The following is a 17,985-nucleotide window of genomic DNA, read 5'->3' on the forward strand; positions in this document are numbered from 1 at the left end:
AAGGGAAACAGGAGGACATAGCACTAAAGCAAAATACAACAATTAGACTGTTTATGCACTGGAGCTTTCATGCCAGGCTGCAGGCTGGAGTTTTAGTCGTGGCAGGTTGCCCCACCTCTTCCTGCACCCACATGGGGGAGCATTTGGCCCCGTGTGCCTCACCCACCCCCGATTTGTGTTCCTGTACGGGAGCTGGGGCTAGTTCCTAGTGCGTAAACAGTCTTAGTGACAACTGAAGCAAGCAACTGAGCAATAGCTGATATTTACTTCTAGGCTTTCAGTAACTAGCATCCAATCACTGTAAGAAATACTCCTACATGGAGGGTGGAAGTTTTGGATGAAAGCTTTGGATGGAATATTTGTTGCACAGAGAATATTAGATAATCAAAGGAAGGGAAGAGAGTTAGAAATATTTAGTCCTAGAAGAAAGACCAGCATTAAACTATGAAGTGGCATTTTCAAAAGTGAGCCTAAAGAAGGGAACACAGCAAGACAATGAAAAGAGGTGGAGTGGACTCTACATCAAAGAAAACAAAAAAAATGAAATACAGAAATCAGAATTGTAATGAGATACAAATGAGGCTTATTTGCAAAATTTTGACCTTTAGGCTGCCTAAGGAGGTGGTGAGCTCCCCCTCACTGGCAGTCTTCAAGCAAATGTTGGATACACAGTTTTCTTGGATGCTTTAGGATCCTTTGGTCTGATCCTGTGTTGAGCAGGGGATTGGACTAGATGGCCTGTATGGCTCCTTCCAACTCTATGATTCTGTGATTCTGTGATTCTAGCTACTGTTCTCAATACAATATTTGTTTGTTTGTTTGTTTGTTTGTTTATATACCACCACTCACAGGGTGGCTCGTGGTGGTTTACATATAAAGATAAAACCCCATACATATAAAATAGATAAACATTCTAATCAATAAAACCCCAATCCCAATTAATCAATAAAAATTCTAATTTCCAAAGTTGGTGGAATAATGATACTATCCCATGACATTTCACTGAGCCTGGATCTCATAAAGAACGCCACCTAACAGCACTGTCATAAAACCATAAAAAACATTAAATGGCAGGAGAATATCAAACTGTTTAAGGGTGCAGACATAGTCTAATACCCAGGGGGAGGGGGAAGGAGTAGCCTGATCTTATCACCCTGGTCTTTCCACCCAGCCTCAACCAAATGCCTGGTGGAAGAGCTCTGTTTTCCAGGCCCAAGGGCCCGCAGCTCTTCCAGGAGCTCATTCCACCAGGTAGGGGCCAGAACCAAAAAGGCCCTGGTCAAGGCCAACAGTACTTCCTGGGGCCCTGGGACCATCAGCAGATTCATACCTGCTGAGCAGAGAGCTAGGCGAGGGGAATAAGGAGACAAGCCACAAGGAGACAAGGTCCCACAGGCAGGTTGGACCAAGCTGCGTATAGCCTTAAAGGTCAAAACCAATACCTTGAACTTGATCCGGAAGCAGACTGGCAACCAACGTAGCTGTTTCAGCAATAGCTGAACATGGGCCCTCCAAGATGATCTAGTAAGGACATTCTGCACCAGCTACTGTTTCCAGGTCAAAGACCAGGGTAAGCCCATGTAGAGTGAATTAGAGAAGTCTAACCTGGAGGTTAGACACAAATATGCAAAGCACAAGTTTTGCTGTGTATTTTGGTATTTCTTATGGGACTGATTCTGCCATTTCCTTACAAGCTTTTTGCCCTAGTCTCTAAATGATGGAAACTATTTGCATTTATTTGGGGGAGGGAGTATTCTAATCATGCTCAGAAATCATATTTTTTATGAATGAGTCCTAGCATTCATAACAAGTTCCATGGCTAGAGCTAAGTCCCAGTGCTAAACCTTTCTCTGAACCAAGTCAAAACCAAGGGCCTGACTGGAGAAATACATTACATGGAGCCTGGAAAATTTTAATCAGGAAAAAAAACACTTGAGAGAACACCAGATTTATAAAAAGAAATCCCCCATCAGTGAGATCTTGTATGCTAGAAGCACAGGCTTGATCCCAAATACTCCCAGTTATGCTAGTTTTCTGCTTATACTAATTTAAAAGTTCTGCATGCAGAACATTCAGTTTTGCAGAGCCTGTTGGTTATGAAACAATTTCTGGCCTAGTCCATCAAAAATGTTTTGATCACTGACTCTTGATTCAAAGGATACACAGACCCTCATGCGAATTAATAAATACAAATAGTCCAATTTTAGATTATGTTGATCAGTAAAAATGAGATGGAAAAGAATAATTGACTCATAACTATTTGTAAATTTTGTAAAAAAAAATCTTATATATGGTATGTGAAATGGCCTAAACTGTAAGTTTCTCTCTGTCTCTTCTTTCCAAAAATTATCTGCCAGAATATGACAGGTTTCCTCTTATTTTTCTGCATTGTAAAACATCAACTTAATGTTTTTTCTAAAAAAATATAGTAGCTCTGTAATATTTGGTATTTAAATATGCATGTGTGTGCATGTGTGTGTGTATATATATAAATGTAGTGCATTTTAAATAAATATATAAACACAAAAACATATATGTATATGTATTTGAACACCAATTATTACAAAGCTACTATATATTAGTTCTGTAATATCTAGTATATATAATAAGCACTGCATTTTACCGAAGTGTGCATGTGCCCGCACGCATGTGTGTGTGTGTATGTATAATACAAAGAGCTACCCAGCCATATGGCACTCTCTGGAGCAAATCTTTCCAAGCAAACTTTTGCTTCACCATAACTTGCTTGAATAAACTGGCTGCTTTAAATAAAATGTGTTTTATTTATGCATACACCCAAGTGTTCTAACAGAGCTTGACAGGTGAGAGGAACAAACGCCTCATCAGCAATTCTCAACATGGTCTGCCCACTAACTGCACCATCTCGCAAGAGAGCAAGGCCTGTTTCCTCCGGCTGGCACAGAATCTTCTTAAAATCAGGTAGGAAGAGTCTATACTTGAAAACAAGCCTTTCTAAAAGGACCCCCTTTGAATTCATTTCCTCTCACTATAATGTTCATGAATGCAGAACCATTTGCTTTTAAAAATAAGTTTAATAACAGTCCCCGCCTTCTAAGTGTCTCCTTAAGGGGGTTCAAGGTGGTGCCATTTTACAATTGTTTGCATTATCCCCACAAATGGGCTGGTAGCATGTGTGCCAGAACAAATAATCTCTCCATATAGAAATGCACATGTACAATTTTTAGAACCCACATTCCTTTCTCCCTTCAACCTCGCTCCCATTAGGAATAGCCCAGATTCTTTAAATGACAAGAGACTGCCCACAGCTTGACACTTTTATGTTAAACTAACAGCCACATTACTTTTTCATCTTTAAAGGTACTATTCTTGATCAGCGCCAACACACATATTATTGAGTGCCTTTCAAAGATGGCATTTAAATATTGCTAATGGAATTTCTTTGTAATAACTCCCAGAGAGTTTAACTGTGTAGCACACAGCTAAACCATCTTAGCATCTCCCTACGACTTTGGCAGTAACAGGATATTCGGAGCTAAATCTCACTTCTGTTTTTTGTCAACATGATGGAAGAAGAAAGTGGCTTCCGGAAAAGAGTCTTGACAGCAAATGCAGTAGAAGAGGCGCAGCAGAAGACAGTGCAGTGGCAGCTTTCAACCAGGGGTCAGAGCTGCAAGAAACAAAGAAATCCTTCCTTAAACATGACATATAAAGCAACAACTCAACACTTTGGGGGTTTACTCCTTTTCATATGCTTGCCTTTGTTGATATACCACCCAATTACCACATGATGCTGTCCTCCTAGAGCTCTTCCTTTTCAGACTACAGATGGGAGATTGCCTGCTTGAGCCCCCATGAAAAAATCAGGCAACTTTCTTTCCTCCTCCTTTCCTGAGGTCCACTGCCATTTTAAGGCTTTCTTATAGACCAGCATATAGATGTTTCTTTTTCCCAAAACAAAATGTATTAAAGATTTCTAATACAGATAAAAACAGACATATAAAATAAGAAAAAAGTCATCCCAACTTCATAACAATATTTGTTTAAGTTTCCAGTCAACTGAACCATAAACTATAATCTATGATGCAAAGTTGTCAATTTATATCAAAATTACTTCTTTGAATTAAAATTAAAATTAAAATTAAAATTAAAATTAAAATTAAAATTAAAATTAAAATTAAAATTAAAATTAAAATTAAAATTAAAATTAAAATTAAAATTAAAATTAAAATTAAAATTAAAATTAAAATTAAAATTAAAATTATTTCCACATTTAATTTCTTTCATCTCTAAAGTCGCAAATCATCCAGCCATTCTTTCCTCTTTTCTGCAAGGAGTCCATAAGAGTTTTCCAATTAGTCATAAAGAAGTTATTGTCTAGAACAGGGGTAGTCAACCTTTAGTCCTCCAGATGTTCATGGACTACAATTCCCATGAGCCCCTGCCAGAATTTTCTGGCAGCGGCTCATGGGAATTGTAGTCCATGGACATCTGGAGGACCACAGGTTGATTACCCCTGGTCTAGAAGACTCACTCTCCTGCCGCTCCTGCCACCTTAACCTCAGACCTGGGTCCACCTTGCTCAGCCAAACTTCTATCATGAAAGAAAGAATGTCTTGATTTCTTAGAACTAAATTATTCACTGTCTTCTGACTTATGCATGGTGTTACAATAGAATCCTAAAGTCCCATGCAGCTGGGAAGACTGGAAAGCCTGACAGTTTTGTGTCTTTTGCAGTGGCAGCATGGGAACAGAACAGAAAAAGAGAAGGAATTTGTGGCACATGTGCATGCCATGTACATATACACTCATTATGTCACTAGGTGCTAGATACCCATCTATCACATCTGGCAGGCATATGAACAATAGTATCACTACACATGACTCATCTAGAGGTAAGCTTCCATCACATCACATCACTCCATGTTCTTTTTAAAAAGAGCAACCATTAACTTGCTTTGCTTGAGTGTGACCAAGCACATCCTAGTACAAGAAACACAAGATAATGAACAACATTCATATGGGCACAAGTATGCATCAACCAGAGTGCATACCTGCTCATGCTATGCCAAGCAGGGAGCCATTTTGTCCCATTTCCCTCCTCTTTCCACCCTCCAAGCCACACAACACTTTATTCATAAGAATCTCCTGGCCCTAAGCAGATGGGTTTTGGAATGAAGGGAGGGCTGCTGCTGGAAGAAGGGGAAGAAAAGATAACTCCTCTTGCACAAGTTCCTCCCACTCACATATCTATAATATCCATCTTCATGGATCTGTCCACAAGACAGGTTCTGGGCACTGTGAAAATTAATATTTGGATGACAAAATTCAATCGAAGTAGATTTACCTTAACCCAGGAAACAGGCTATTGTGCAGCAAATATGGAAAATCAGGCCGAAGTGAAAAAAAAATGTTTTGAAGTGACTTCTTTTTGAAGCTACTTCATTGTCAGTGGGTTTTGATAGACATCTGAATTTTGTTAAAAGAAATGTGGAATTATTGAGTAGTCATAACATATGGTACTGAATATTTCCCTCCCCCCATTTCCTATAAGAAACAACCAGTATTTTTTTTAACAGGGTCTCATAAGGATATGTCTTCATATAGTATATGGCTGATTGGTTGGCTTGACGGTTTTCAATATCTTTAACTGTCTATAATCATATTGGTAACTAGGGATATATCCTAGCTATAAACTAAACTGTAATGTGCTGCATCAGATCAGTTCTTGGGCCTGGGCGATGCTACGGCAGCTCTCCCTGCTCCTTCTTAGAAACAGATTCATCTCAGTGGTTTCAATATTGTCCCCCATCCATCCTAGGGGATTCTGCAGGCATGCTTGTAAAAGATAACATGGCCCAATAAAGCACACGGTCTATAATCCTCCAAGAAGTTCTTTATCAACTCACAGTCCTGGATAACAGAACAGGTCAACCTCTACAGTAGTCCAGGACAAAGTAATTCAAACAGCCAGCAGACACACATCACTTGGTTTTACAAAAGCTCTTTTACGTTTGTATCAGTTTCATGAGGTTGTCTCAGTCTGGTGCTTTGGTACCACTGATTGCCAACTTTAGGACTTATTTCACTGACTATAAATCCCAGAGACTCAGAGCCCCTAAGTATCTCCTTCTCGCCATCATTTTCTTTCAACCAGTCATCCCAAGCCTAAGAAAGTTCGTTGCATTTAAGTTCTACTGAAATCAGTAGGAAGAAGAAGAAGAGCTAGTTTTATACCCTGCTTTTCATTTCCCAAAGGAGTTCCAAAGTAGCATACAAACCCCTTACCCTTCCTCTCCCCACAACAGGCAACTTGTGAAGTAGGTGGGGCTGAGAGAGTTCTGAGAGAACTGTGACTAGCCCAAGGTCACCCAGCAGGCTGCATGTGGAACATTAGGGAATCAAACCCAGTTCTCCAGATTAGAGGCCACCGCTACTTAACCCGGGCTCTCAGGGAAGTTTCTAGCAGTTTATAAAGCTCTGTCATTTCATTGAGATGTAAGGGCTCTGTTCACTTAGACTAAAGTCTCGTCTGTTTTGAATAGCATTTTTACCACTGTAGCTATGGCAGCCTAAGATTTATCAAAATCCTATCAAAGGACCAGATCATTAAATGTAGACAAGATTCCTTGATGCAGTTTGAAAACTTGACTACTTCTGCAATGGATAATGATAGGCCATTGTTATGATAGGTGTGTTCTACAATGCAAAACTTGACCACATGAAGCTGCCTTGTATGGAGTCAAGCCATTGATCCATCATGGTCAGTATTTTCTACCATGACTGGGAACACTTCTCTAGGGTCATCACCTACTGCCAGATCCTTTCATTGTAGATGCTTGAGGCTGAACCTTTTGCATGCGAAACAGATTCTCTGCCACTGAACCACAGCCCTAACCCAAATGTTATTTCTTATAAATCTACAAGGCTCAGTAGGTCTCACATATGCTCTTTCTGAATCAGCAACATAGCCAACATTCTCTCTGGAATCTTCTGCAATATCTAGTTTTGTTTGATCGATTGTTCTTTGTCATCATGTGTATGTGCAAAAACAATGCAGAAAGTAGTGGTGCAAATAATAATTCCATGAAACTAGGACATTTGAAATATACAATTTGATAGACTTTATGAGCCCACTACCATTTATTTATGTGTTTGTTTGTTTGTCCATTTATTTATTTATTTATTTATTTAGTTAGTTAGTTAGTTAGTTAGTTAGTTAGTTAGTTATATTTGAATTTATTGACCACCATGCCGGTTCAAGGCAGTTTACAATAAAATCCATAAAAACAGAATAAAACTTATACTAATAGCAGCATAATTCCATCAATTCTCTCTTAAACCACCACTGCAGACCCAGTTCCCCAACCACCTACCATCCTCAGGAGAGGCAGTCACCCTAGATGGATGGGCAGCCTGGGGACCCTAGAGAAGGGACCCAGATATTCCTACCCTGGCCTCAACCAAATGGCTGGCAGAAGAGCTCCACCTTGCAGGCTTTACAGAACTGTGGTAGCTCTGGCAGGGCCCTCAGCTCTTCCAGGATTCATTCCAGCAGCCAGGGCCAGGACTGAAAAAGCCCTGGCCCTGGTTGAGGCTAGGCACACTTCTTGGGGGCTGGAAACCACCAACAGATTCAAACTCGCAGAGCGAAGCACCCTGCAAGGGGCATTAGAGACAAGCAGTCCTGCAGATAAGCAGGGCCCAGGCCGTGAATGGCCTTGAAGATAAGTATCAAAACCTTGAACCTGATCCAGTAATTGATTGGCAACCAATGCAGCTACCTCAGCACATGCTGGATATGGTGATCTTGTGAGGACCCTAGCAGCCACATTTTGTACCAAATGTAATTTCCAGGTCAAGGACAAGTGAAGGCCCGCATGGAGCGAGTTACAGAAGTCTAATTTGGAAGTGACCATTGCATGGATCGCTGTGGCCAAATGCTCTGGGGACAGGTAGGGTGCTAGTAGCCTGGTCTACCCTAGTGATCTGTATCTCCATAGATAAGGAGGCATCAAAGATAATCCCCAAGTTCCTGGCAGTGGGTGCAGCAACAAGCTGTACCCCATCCAGATAGGGGAGGTACACTTCCTGGCCCTATCATCTTCTGCCCAACTACAGGACCTCTGTCTTGGAGGGGTTGAGTTTCAAGTGACTCTGCCTGAGCCATCCCAACATTGCTTCCAAACATCTGGCAAATGTTTCCAGGAGACAGAGCTGAGTGAGAGCCCACCCCAAACTCTGGACCAGCTGTGCCAGAGGGCACATATATTTGTTTAAAAGTGTGGGGTAGAATACCATCCCTGTGGCACTCCACAAGGGAGCGTGAAGGGGCAGGACAACTCTTCCCCCACCACCACTCTCTGTGTTCTGTTTTGGAGAAAGGAGAACAGCAATGGCTGTTGCCCTAATCCCCATCCCGGTGAGGCAGCAGGCTAACAGCTCATATTTGACCACATCAAATGCAGCCGACAGGTCTAAAAGTACGAGGATGGCCAAACCACCTTGATCCAGTTGGCACTGAGACCCATATACAGGAGGATCAGCTCTCTGGGAATACACTCATTTGACAATGTAGATCAGTCCCAAAATTCTGTTGATGGTTTTGTCCACACATCAAGTGTAACTTTCTCTGAAGAGAGCTTACTTCTTTAATCATGACTCCTGTGCTTTGAAACTAGAAGTCTGTAATCCTCTGTCCTTACTGTCTTTCTGTATTCTGTTCTTTTTCACAGGGTGTCCAAGAATTCAGGTGGCTATTGTTTCTGTATTATTGCTGAACTGTGTTTGGATTAATTAATTAGGTTTTAAATTTTTAACTTGATTGATTGTAGGTAGCAGGATTTTAATCCTTTGGTTTCAGTAAGCTGCCCTGAACTATTTGGAACAGTGGAAAATCAGTTTTTAAATGAATAAACAAAATGTAAGGATTAGAATGCACTGAGTAGTATAAACTGCTAATTGTTATTAAAGCAGAAGTGAAAGTGAAAGAGGGTTGCATGTAATGTGCATAAACATTCTTGTCACAGAAGTTTTACATGAACATCACAAAGCAAGCTTCACTTTAAGCCCAGTAAGCAAAAAGACTTACATAGAATCACATCTGGAGAGAGAGCCAGGTTTCTTGGGGCCCTTCCCTTGTCCGGTGCACAATTCTTCCATTGCTAGTTTTGTCTAGTTCCCAGATGCCTTCTGGGCTTCACTTATGTATTTTTAAAACTTCTCCTGCAGGGGCAAAGTAAGGTTGTGAGGAAACTGCAGTAAATAGTAGGTAGAAAAGTGAAGGACTCTGTGAGTCACATCAAATAAACGTTTCATTATAAACTGTATACATGATGAAGTTGTTCAATTGAGAATTGAATATGTGGGGGGGGGCATTTAATAGCATAAATCACAACCACCTTCTAAAAATGGAGGAGGAGAAAAGGGCCTATGCAATCACATGCATTGTAAAAGGACACAAAGCGGTACACAAAAGGACACAAGGTTAGCTACTTGCAAAGTACATGACATACAGTTCTGGAGTTAACAACAAAGGGGGAAGAATTTTCCCATCAGAATCAGACAAATTGTTCTCTGTTAAACCTTTATGTACCAGCAACTGCTGATGAGGCTTGTGGAGGAGGGGTTGTAAGTAATATCATTCTATTTCTATCCAATCACTCTAGGAGGGGGGGAATATTTGACACATTTCATGGGCGTTTGCACATATGGGCTTGGTTCCGGACTAGCAGGGCTAATAGGTCCCACCTGGCAACTGGCAGAGGACTGGGGGAATTACCAGGAGAAAGAGAACTGTCCAGGCTACATTGTTGGCATCCCACAGGAAATGATGTCATCATTCCATCAACTTCTGACCGATGCCCTGGTATTAGACAAAAACTCTATAATACCACAGTTTCTACCATAGTTTATCCCAAAAAAAGAAAACATCGCGGGCAATTGCTGACGTGATGATGATGATGTCGTTTCTTGTGTGATGCCAACAACAAAGCCTTCTTTCTATTGATAAGTTCTACCACCAGCCAGCTGCTTGGTAGTGGGAGAGGAGGTCCTGGTGATGGGGGACCCCATTTCCACCAGGGGGTCTGGCAAACCTATGGAGTATAACTTCCTTACCTTTCCCCCTCCCTGCAGCAGAAATACCCTTCAAAATCCTGTTTGGAACTTGAGGTAGGGGAACTTGAGGCCACTGAGGAAAGGCAGAAGCAAGAAAAGTCGCAGTACAACACGATATTAGTACACCATTGTCAACAACATCATAGCACTTCACTCCCCCTCTCTTCCCACTGGAGAGAAGGTGGGAGATTTTTGACTTTTTGAATTTTAATGGTAAGGCTTTAATCATGTTTTATTGTTTTAACATTTTGTAAGCCACCCTGAGCCCCCAGAGAAGGGCAGCATATGAATGAATGAATGAATGAATGAATGAATGAATGAATGAATGAATGAATGAATGAATGAATGCAGCCTCTTGAGGGCTCCAGCTCTAGGTAATTGCTTCATGAAACAGCATAGGCACTTCAAAGCTGGGTTGCGGATTCTCCTTTTATTCAGTCACACCAACTGTGTACAATTTTCTCTGTTCCATTACTTTTCTCCTGGACATCCATGGTTGTACCCCCCCCTTCCCATGTCTGACCCCGCTCTGGCCCCTTGCATCTTATCTTTCTCCTTGGTCTGAACCCTTCCTTATTCTTCAAAGTATGATCAAAAAGTACAAGCGATAATAACAAACCACATAGAGAATTCATTTAGGATTTGTGTTGCCAACTGGCCAGTTTTCCACTGTTGTAATTGAGTATTTTATCATTATTTTACACCGCCCTGAGCCAGCTTCCTAGGAGGGTTGTCTAAAAATCTAATAAAGTAAATCTAATTTAATAAACTAAACTAAACTAAATCTACTCCCTACTGCTACATTGTTCCTTCATTGCTTACCTGTGTGGGACCATGAAGAAGAAAATGCAAACTTTTTCCCCCCCTTGGTGGGTTATGCATGTAAAGATTTTCATTGAAGCCAGCATGCTGACCCTTTTAAATCACCATGTATAACCCACCCTTGTCTCTCATATAGCACTCTGTGATATAGTATACTACAGCTTCATACTACAGTGCAAGTGGGGATGTTACACTGTTTAAGCATGTATACTAAATGAAAGTGATACCATTGATATTTCTTTAAGAATTCCTGATGATCAAGGCTGTTCTGCATTCATTTTTGTTTTCACACAAAATAAATGCTGGCAACTGGCTCTAAAGTTAACAAAGTGAAGTTAACCAAATCAACATTTCAACAAAAGAAAGGCCTAAAGTCTGCTATTCCTGGGCCTAAATCACATAGTTAAAGGTGACTGAGAAAGCGGGGGGAATTAAGCCTCCTTTTCCCAAAGGTTGAAATAGCTGCTCTTCTGTGACCCAAATCTCCATTTTGTTTCATCAGACCAGCTTTATGGAATAAGGGCAAAAAACTGAATCTGACACCCTCAAAGCTTCTTAGGGACAAACATAACATATACAGAGTCAGGAAGCCAAATGTATTCTGGGTGAGGGGAAACAAAATTTTTCAATTTAATGGTTTAATTATTATTAATACGACTTTATTGATTCTTTTGCCAAGATTATCTGTCTGCAGGGACACCATGGCATTGAAAAAGACATGGGGGGGGGGGGAGTAAGATAGGCTAAAGCTAGGCAAGAGAAAAAATGTGTTGACATTCAATTTTAATTAAAATCCATGGAACCTTGTGGTCAAAGAACCTTGCTTGAAATGTAATCTCATGGGGAACTAGTGTTTCTTGATTTAAGCCAAGATATGAGAGGCTCTGGTCAGTAACTGGTCAGTAACATTTGGAGTTCTAAGTAAGGAACCACTCCAGTGAAAGCTGTAATGGGTTTTTCAAAAATATTTAATTTCAAAAAGGGCATGGCAAAAAAAATGAAGATGTGCTGAATGAAATTAAATTTTATTTACAAATCTGCGGCCTACTGAGAATATCTAAATTTTCAACCATTAAGCATTTCACTTGCCCATTCAGTATTTTGTTTTGGGATCCGTATTAGTTTTTGAGCCAAGAGAGTTTGATTTTAAATTGATCCCTCCTCCCTTATACCACGCTATGGGATGGTGCACCCAAATCTGTTGGGCTCCACTGCTTGACCTGCCACTAAGTCTCAAAAAGGATGATTAGGATGCAGAAAGTCCCAGGTTCAATTCCCAGTATCTCCAATTAAAGGGACCAGGCAATGGGTGATGTGAAAGACCTGAGATCCTGGAGGACCACTGCCAGTCTGAGTAGACAGTTCTAACCTTGATGGACCAATGTTAGGCAGCTTCATGTGTGTTCAAGAGTCAACTCCCCTCACGAATTATAGAATGATCGATATTATAAACACATCCCTACAGAGGCTGTGCAAGGGTTTTATTTAAGAAAGACTTTAAATAAACTGGTCACAGTGGCTATGTGGGGGCAGGTCTATTGCTTTAATATAGGGGCATTTCCCACGGCTTAAAAATAGCACAATGGTTGCTGATTGAAAACGCTACTAATTTGCCATAACGCACGACGTCGTAAACGATCTGCAACAATCCTGAAACCGACCCGCCAAAAGCGCTTCGTTGTAGCGCTTTTAGGGGAATCCAGAAAACTGGATTCACCCTCCGGATAGCGATACACTCCTGCAACCAATCTGCAACAGTAGCGCTAAAGACCTGTGCGTAACCATTGTTGCGGGTTCTTCAAAGTCCCTCCTCCCGAGCCTGTCCTCCAAACTTCCGGCGAACTGTTCGCCATTTTTTTTTTCTCCGAGCGAGCGGGGATCTACGAGGCAACGGGACAGCGACTGGCTTTCAAGCACGATCACTTTCGGAAATTCTGCCCGGACACCACAAGAGTTTTTCACAAGCACAGTGGCACACACCGTCACGTTCCCAAAATTTGCCCAAAGCTTAAAACCCCGTCTACCATCGGCCAGTCCTAGCGGAGTCAACGTACAGGGAGCATTTTAAAAAATTTTCCTCTGAGCGTGCCAACGAACGTTCGCCGCTCGCAGTCTCCTGCTTAGCTTACAGGGGTTCAATAGACATGATTCGTGGTGATATCATGAGGGGCGGCTTATGTGTAGTGGGTCTTTGTGTGGTTCCCGGTGCGTGCTTGTGCTTGGGTGCGGACAACCCCTTCCATTGGCGGCTAGACCTCCGGCAAGCGGAGTCGCCGTCCCCCGTTCATTTTAAAAAATTTTCCTCTGAGCGTGCCAACGAACGGTCGCCGCTCGCAGTCTCCTGCTTAGCTTACAGGGGTTCAATAGACATGATTCGTGGTGATATCATGAGGGGCGGCTTATGTGTAGTGGGTCTTTGTGTGGTTCCCGGTGCGTGCTTGTGCTTGGGTGCGGACAACCCCTTCCATTGGCGGCTAGACCTCCGGCAAGCGGAGTCGCCGTCCCCCGTTCATTTTAAAAACCATTCCTCTGAGCGTGCCAACGAACGTACGCCAGTAACATGTCATGTTTGGTTGATTTATGCTGTGGCTGGTGAATATTATTGGGGAACTGCCGAGTACTGCCGCACTTGCTCTCGGTTGAACACCGGCATGCGTTTGTGTAATGGCGGACAATTTTCCTAAAATGGCTCCCGCTGCATGTTCAAACTGCTCTTCTCGCGTGTAAACGAATCAGCGCATGCGTTAAGTCAAACAACAAGGGCGCCAATCTGGCCATTAGGAGCAGATCCTGTTCCCGCGCGAGGAGCTTTGAACGTGACATGTGACCTAATGTGGCCAATGCGCGTGTCCCCTACTGCCCTCTACCAATCAGGAGCCGGCTAGTCCCTTTGTCTTTGTGTGCGGGAAGGTATATGATCCGTTGCACCCTGCACCTCCCACCACCATTTTGCTCAGCTACTAGCGAAAGCAACATGGAATCGTCTTCTCAAGCCTCGTCCGTCACTGCAACCGGCCGTGGCCCAACTTGGAGGGACGCGGAGATCAGGGACCTGATCGGGATTTTCTCGGAGGAGAAAATCCAGGACGCGTTCCAGTCCTCCCACAGGAATAGGGAGGTCTTCGAACAAGTGGCCATTAAGATGCGCGCCCTGGGCCACAACAGGACCGGCCTTGAATGCCGGTCGAAGACCAAGACAATGAGGGCAGAGTACATGCGTGCCGTGAACCATAATAAGGGTTCCGGCAACGAAAAGGTTACCTGCCCCTACTTCGAGGAGCAGCGCCAGCTGTACGGAGACGGGGAAGGATCCGGCAGGCCGAAGCGCGTCGGCCGGAGCCTTAAGGTGGTTCGGAAGCCGGCTGCCCCGGTCGAGGAACCACCCGCTGAGGAGGATCCCGGCGAGGGCACCTCGTCCAGCTTTCGCCCTCCACCCCCCGTCCAGCAACGAGCCGCGGAATCGGTAACGCTGGACCTGATCGCCATCGTTCCTGGGGAGCCAGAGGAGGCTCCTGAGCAAACGCCCCTTGCCTCCGGTAAGTGATTTTCTTTTTATTTTATATTTCCTTTTGAGCAAATGTGTGTTCTGACGTTTGGGCATCGTTTTCTCGTGTGTTCGTTGCAACGCATAAGATGGTAGGCTGTGGAGTGCTTGCTGTGGTTACTATTTGAAACGGTTTTAATTTTATAATTTAATTTTAATTTTTAAAAGATTTTAAAAGATGGTAGGCTGTGGAGTGCTTGCTGTGGTTACTATTTGAAACGGTTTTAATTTTATAATTTAATTTTAATTTTTAAAAGATTTAATAAGATGATTGGCTGTGGAGTGCTTGATGTGGTTACTATTTGAAACGGTAATGTTTAACCAACAGCCCCAAAATATTTGCTGCATGCCTCGCCCATAGGCCTTCTGCAGTACTTTGGCTCACTACTTTGGGAGCTTGCTTTGTGGTTCATGGTGTATGCTTGCTCATTTTTCACTATTTTCTGCTCTTGTCCACAGAGACACAGTTGCCAGGGACGGGGCCCCTAGAGTCTCCAGCAGCACCTGACGTGGATAGTGATTCGGGGGCATCAACTAACATTGGTAAGTATTAGTTAAAATAGGGGGGGGCCTGTTTTAACTGCTTTGTGCTTTTCTGTTTGTGCAGGGCAGCAGCACTGCTAAGAGAAAGAAGAGAGTCCCTCTGCGTTGCTGGTGTAGGCTTTGAAGCTGGCTTTGCCACCCTTTGGTCCTAGATCTGTTTTTTTTCCTTTTTTTGCAGATTTCATACCCGGAACACAGGAGGAGGAACAGCCTGGGGTGCTTGGACCTCCTGCCCGGCGCAGGCGGATACAGATTCAAGATGGTGAGCGTGCATGACCTGTTCCTTTCGAGCCATAGCTGCAGGACAATGTCGCTAGGCACTAACCATGTGCTCCCTTTTAATTGTTGAGAGTCCTGCTGTGAAAGTAGGCAAAAGTAAAAGCACACCATGGGCAAACAAACAATAGCCATGTGCTCGCCGGGGATTGTTTAAATTCTTGGCAGGAAAACACGGGGACAAAAAAGAACACCATGTCCACCATGGTGTGTTTTGACTTTATTGATGTTACTAACAGTTTTGTTTCTCATTTTTTGCCAACAGAGGTTCTTTCAGATGAGGAGGAGGAACCACCCCTGGCTCCAGGCAGCCCACCACCTAGAGGTGCGCTCCCAGCAGAGGAGAGGCTTACGAGGGAACGCGGCAGGCTGAGGCGCGTCTCCGTCTTGACAAGCGTGGGAGAGAGGCTCCTTGAGCACTGCTATGAGGAGTCACGGCGTGCCGCGGCCGCTGACCAAGCCATGCTCACACTCATTGCCCAGGAGGGGAGAAAATTGAGGGCAGTCCTTAGAGAGACAAACCAAATCCTACGCGAAGGCGTGGAGGAGGTGCGACTGATAAGGAGACTCATGGAGAGGGCTGTAGTGGTCATGGAAAGGGCCTACCCTCCACAAATCGGCCCCCCCCCCACCACCACCCACACCAACACCACCACTTCCAGCACCCACCCCACCGACTCCCTCTCAGAATGCCTCCACCCAAACAAGAAGGAGGACTATTCTCGGAAAGAGAAAAATAAAACCAGCAGACAAGTACTCCCCCTCCTAGTTTTGCCCACTTTTTCTATTTCATGTTATCTGTGTTTTGTTGTTTGTTGAATAAAGTTTATATTTTTGACTCTGTCTCTGTGTACCCTAATGTAGAATCTGCAAGGCCGAAAGCGGCCTCTCTAGTGATTGTCTATATTGTGGTACTGCTGTGTGGGTTGGAGGTTGGAGGGGTGTTAGTTCAAGGAGTTTTAGGAGTGTGGTGTGGGGTTAAATATGTGCGAGTTTAAGAAGTCACACTGGAATCTTGTTATAAAATTTGCAATAACATTTTATTTTAAAAAACATTTTAACAGGGGAAAAACATTAGGGAATGAAACTTGGAGCCCCACCAGCACCAGCACCCCCCACCCCCCTGGAAAACCTATTTTTTTTAACAAAAGTATACATTTAACAGGGGGAAAAACATTAGGGAATGAAACTTGGAGCCCCCCCCCCCCAACCCCTACCCCAAAACACAAACAGTAAACAAAACTCAGGTCCCACTGCTCCCCTGCCCAGCCCCTTCCATCTCCCTCACTCTCCTGCTCAACCTTCCCACGGACCCCCGGACTTTGCGGCGGAAGAGGTCCTCATCCTCCTTCTTCTTAACTGTGTGGGGAGGGAGAAAAAGTACACATTAGTGCCACACATATTTTCAAATTTCTTTAGTTTACATGCATACACTTTTAAGTGGCCTTAGCCACAGTGTGAGAAGAGTTGGGCAGTGGGGAACATAACCTACGTTCTTCCGCCTCCCTCTGTTGCCTTTGCTGCTCAATCTCCCCTTTCAGCTCTGCCACTTGAGCCTCCAGGGAAGTAACTCTGGCCTCCATGGCACGCAGCCTTGCCTCCACAGTTTCAGCTATAGAAATCAAACAAAGAATTTGATCACACTCCAAAAGGAAGCATCACATCAGGCTCCCATATGGCTCCATGGGGGTACACACACATGGGTCTCCCTCACAGACATAAAACTCTCACCTGCAGCCTGTCCCGAGGTGGAAGGTCCCTCTTCCTCCCCCTCCTCACGCTCAGGTGCTGTTGCCATCTTGGATGGTGATTGTGTGGCTGGGCAAAGAAAAAGACAAATCATAATTAAAAGCACACAAAACAGAGATGAAACACAGCTGGTGGACACACCACAGTTAGAGTCTAAGCGCATAACCAAAGTGGTTCTACAGTACTGGCTGGCTAAGTCTGAGGGGGTTGACAGCATCTAAATACCTTCTTGAATTTCATTGGGGACAGCAGGGGAAAGAGGCAGCTAGTCATTCCATGCATGTTTAAGGGCAAAACACAACGAGGGCAGCACTCACCCATATGCCTCCTCATGTCCAGGGGGGGCTTCCCAGCCTTCTCCCATATTTTAACCATCTGGTCGTGGAAGACCGTTCTCCCACTGGGCTGCGGGATCCCCCCCCACTGTTCCAGACTGTTTAGGAAGTCCAGCTTAAGTCGCTTGAATTTTGTCCGGACCTGCTCCCAGGTCCGGACGTAGCCCCTCTCCCTCAGCTTTGAAGCCAACACCAGGTAAGCACCCTTGGTGTGGCAGTGGGTGCTGGCCATAAGGCGGCCAACACTCTTCGATTGGAGCACAAGCTCCAGAAGTGCCTCAGCCTCGGCGCGCTGCCAGAAGGAGCCCTTCCGTGGCTTCGGCATCTTCGGAATGACGGTTAGGGAACGAACGTACGTTGCTCCGATCGACCACCCCGTTTTTTAAATGTATCAAAGCTGCCCACCAATAAAATTATTCATTGGAACATAAGTGGATTGATCCTCCGGTTTGACAGGGGTCGCCAATACTTCCTGGCTACCCGCCTCCCCGAACTTTCCCCATTCAGCGCTTCCGTATTGTGTTTGTCAATTTCAGTGGGGAGTTAGCATTTAGGGCTGTCACAGTGCTTTTGGACCAGAGAATCCCCGTTTTTTTGCTGGCAAAGTACACAAACCGC

The 17,985-nt window shown here is 43.8% G+C and overlaps 2 protein-coding genes across 2 annotated transcripts; one reads left to right on the forward strand and one right to left on the reverse strand.

Moving 5' to 3' along the window:
- Window positions 1-3,542: 3,542 nt before the first annotated feature.
- LOC143830964 (uncharacterized) lies at window positions 3,543-16,121 on the forward strand. The gene is made up of 7 exons (XM_077324186.1): window positions 3,543-3,642; window positions 4,803-4,874; window positions 8,715-8,746; window positions 10,117-10,202; window positions 14,793-15,007; window positions 15,186-15,269; window positions 15,549-16,121. Exons 1-7 carry the CDS (start codon window positions 3,543-3,545, stop codon window positions 16,100-16,102), a joined length of 1,143 nt encoding a protein of 380 aa, XP_077180301.1. The 3' UTR covers window positions 16,103-16,121.
- A 393-nt stretch (window positions 16,122-16,514) lies between these two features.
- LOC143828752 (uncharacterized) lies at window positions 16,515-17,292 on the reverse strand. Its single transcript, XM_077318994.1, has 3 exons — window positions 17,015-17,292; window positions 16,776-16,895; window positions 16,515-16,642 (listed from the first exon to the last, which is right to left on the reverse strand). The coding sequence occupies exons 1-3, from the start codon at window positions 17,247-17,249 to the stop codon at window positions 16,527-16,529; spliced, it is 471 nt and encodes a 156-aa protein (XP_077175109.1). The 5' UTR covers window positions 17,250-17,292; the 3' UTR covers window positions 16,515-16,526.
- Window positions 17,293-17,985: the final 693 nt, after the last annotated feature.

Source organism: Paroedura picta, chromosome 2 (assembly GCF_049243985.1).
Source record: "Paroedura picta isolate Pp20150507F chromosome 2, Ppicta_v3.0, whole genome shotgun sequence".
Classification (NCBI taxonomy): Eukaryota; Metazoa; Chordata; class Lepidosauria; order Squamata; family Gekkonidae; genus Paroedura; species Paroedura picta.

Bases quoted from the DNA above. Each gene is read 5' to 3' on its own strand.
- LOC143830964 (XM_077324186.1), top strand. From the start codon at position 3,543: ATGATGGAAGAAGAAAGTGGCTTCCGGAAAAGAGTCTTGACAGCAAAT. The intron at 15,008-15,185 runs GTAAGTATTAGT...CTTTTTTTGCAG, and splicing joins GGGGGCATCAACTAACATTG to ATTTCATACCCGGAACACAG. The intron at 15,270-15,548 runs GTGAGCGTGCAT...TTTTGCCAACAG, and splicing joins GCGGATACAGATTCAAGATG to AGGTTCTTTCAGATGAGGAG.
- LOC143828752 (XM_077318994.1), bottom strand. From the start codon at position 17,249: ATGCTGTCAACCCCCTCAGACTTAGCCAGCCAGTACTGTAGAACCACT. The intron at 16,896-17,014 runs GTGAGAGTTTTA...TGATTTCTATAG, and splicing joins CACCTCGGGACAGGCTGCAG to CTGAAACTGTGGAGGCAAGG. The intron at 16,643-16,775 runs GTAGGTTATGTT...CTCCCCACACAG, and splicing joins ACAGAGGGAGGCGGAAGAAC to TTAAGAAGAAGGAGGATGAG.